At 35.4% G+C, this 1,342-nt stretch overlaps 1 protein-coding gene across 1 annotated transcript in view; it reads left to right on the top strand.

Annotated features, from left to right (window-relative positions):
- Window positions 1-15: 15 nt before the first annotated feature.
- The window catches only part of LOC107706860 (ribonuclease inhibitor-like), a 3,546-nt gene continuing 2,219 nt past the window's right edge, over window positions 16-1,342 (top strand). The window contains exon 1 of the mRNA XM_016510692.1: window positions 16-106. Coding sequence (XP_016366178.1) covers window positions 57-106 — 50 coding nt within the window. The 5' untranslated portion in view covers window positions 16-56. The remainder of the gene's footprint in view (window positions 107-1,342) is intronic.

Here is a 1,342-nt window from a genome sequence, read left to right on the forward strand (position 1 = left end):
CACACCTGACAGAACTGGATCTGAGTGATAATAAACCAGGAGACTTAGGAGTGAAGATGCTCTCTGCTCTACTGGAGGATCCACACTGTAAACTGAAGAAACTACAGTGAGTCTCTTCACATCTCAGTAACTATAAGGTTTCGAGTAAAAGGTAAAATTACACAAACGTGTTTTCCGTTAGCAGTGGTTTTGTTTGTTGCCCTCAGTTCAAACCCCTTAAATAAATAAATAAAATAATGTACTTTTGTTTACTGAGTACATTGCAGAATGCGTTTAAAATACAGAAATGTTTATTTTAAAAAGATTATTACACTGCTTGAAGATCCCATTATAACTTAATATGGTTTTACAGTAGTCTCAATAAATATCATATTTTATTATATCTTGTGAGTTATATCTTTTTAAATACCAAGTTTCATTAAAAATGTGGTGATTATCTCTAAGGTGGACAATAATGAACTTAAACGCTATTGACTGCTTGAATCTAACCATATCATGTCAGCCAATGGAAAGTCAGACAGCTATTTATCACATTAGCTAACAGTAAAGGGATGCTTTTCCCCCAGAATACCATACTTATATTCTTCTGTTATTTAAAATGAGTTGGTGTAATTACCTTGAACAAAACACAAAACATAAACAAGACCTTTGTCTCAAAGTATATTCTGTAATTTTTTGATGCTCATTTGCTACATAAGTCTGTAATAATTTTAAATGTGCCTTTTACACGAGTCCTCTTTTAGCCCCATTGTAAACTACCACACGCGAGTCCCAAGTCACTCTTTGCCTGAATGTTTATTAGCTACTGGCCAGGAGTCACTTTAAACACAGCAGAACGACACTATGACTAAAATATTACACACATATTTATATGTTAAGAAATGCATTAAAATACCAAGGTTACATGTGCACTTCATGATTGGTTCAATTCATAGCTCTCCTAATCATCCATCCCTCTGCTACTGAGCAGATAGATTCCCCTTTATTATTCACTTCTCGAGTCTAGAGAACTAAATCATAAGACAAACTAGTGTTAGCATAAATCTGCTGCATTTTCCTCTTGTTACGGTTTGCAGTAGGAGTTGTAGGAATGTGTTGTGAATCTAAAGGAACAAAAATAACATGTTATATAAAACACAGGCTATCATTAAGACATGAATCCACAACTGAATGAAAGAAAGAAATGTCAGGATGAATACTGTTACGTATCCGGTCCATGAACTTCCGTCTGCTAGCCATCAGAGGTCACCCTTTCCATTTCATTGACTCTCGCACTACACACTTTTGCATATCACCCCGGACTACATATCCCATCATTCATTGCACTGATTGCACACAGCAC

The sequence above is a fragment of the Sinocyclocheilus rhinocerous genome, unplaced genomic scaffold (assembly GCF_001515625.1).
Source record: "Sinocyclocheilus rhinocerous isolate Xijiao unplaced genomic scaffold, SAMN03320098_v1.1 scaffold7802, whole genome shotgun sequence".
NCBI classification, from domain to species: domain Eukaryota; kingdom Metazoa; phylum Chordata; class Actinopteri; order Cypriniformes; family Cyprinidae; genus Sinocyclocheilus; species Sinocyclocheilus rhinocerous.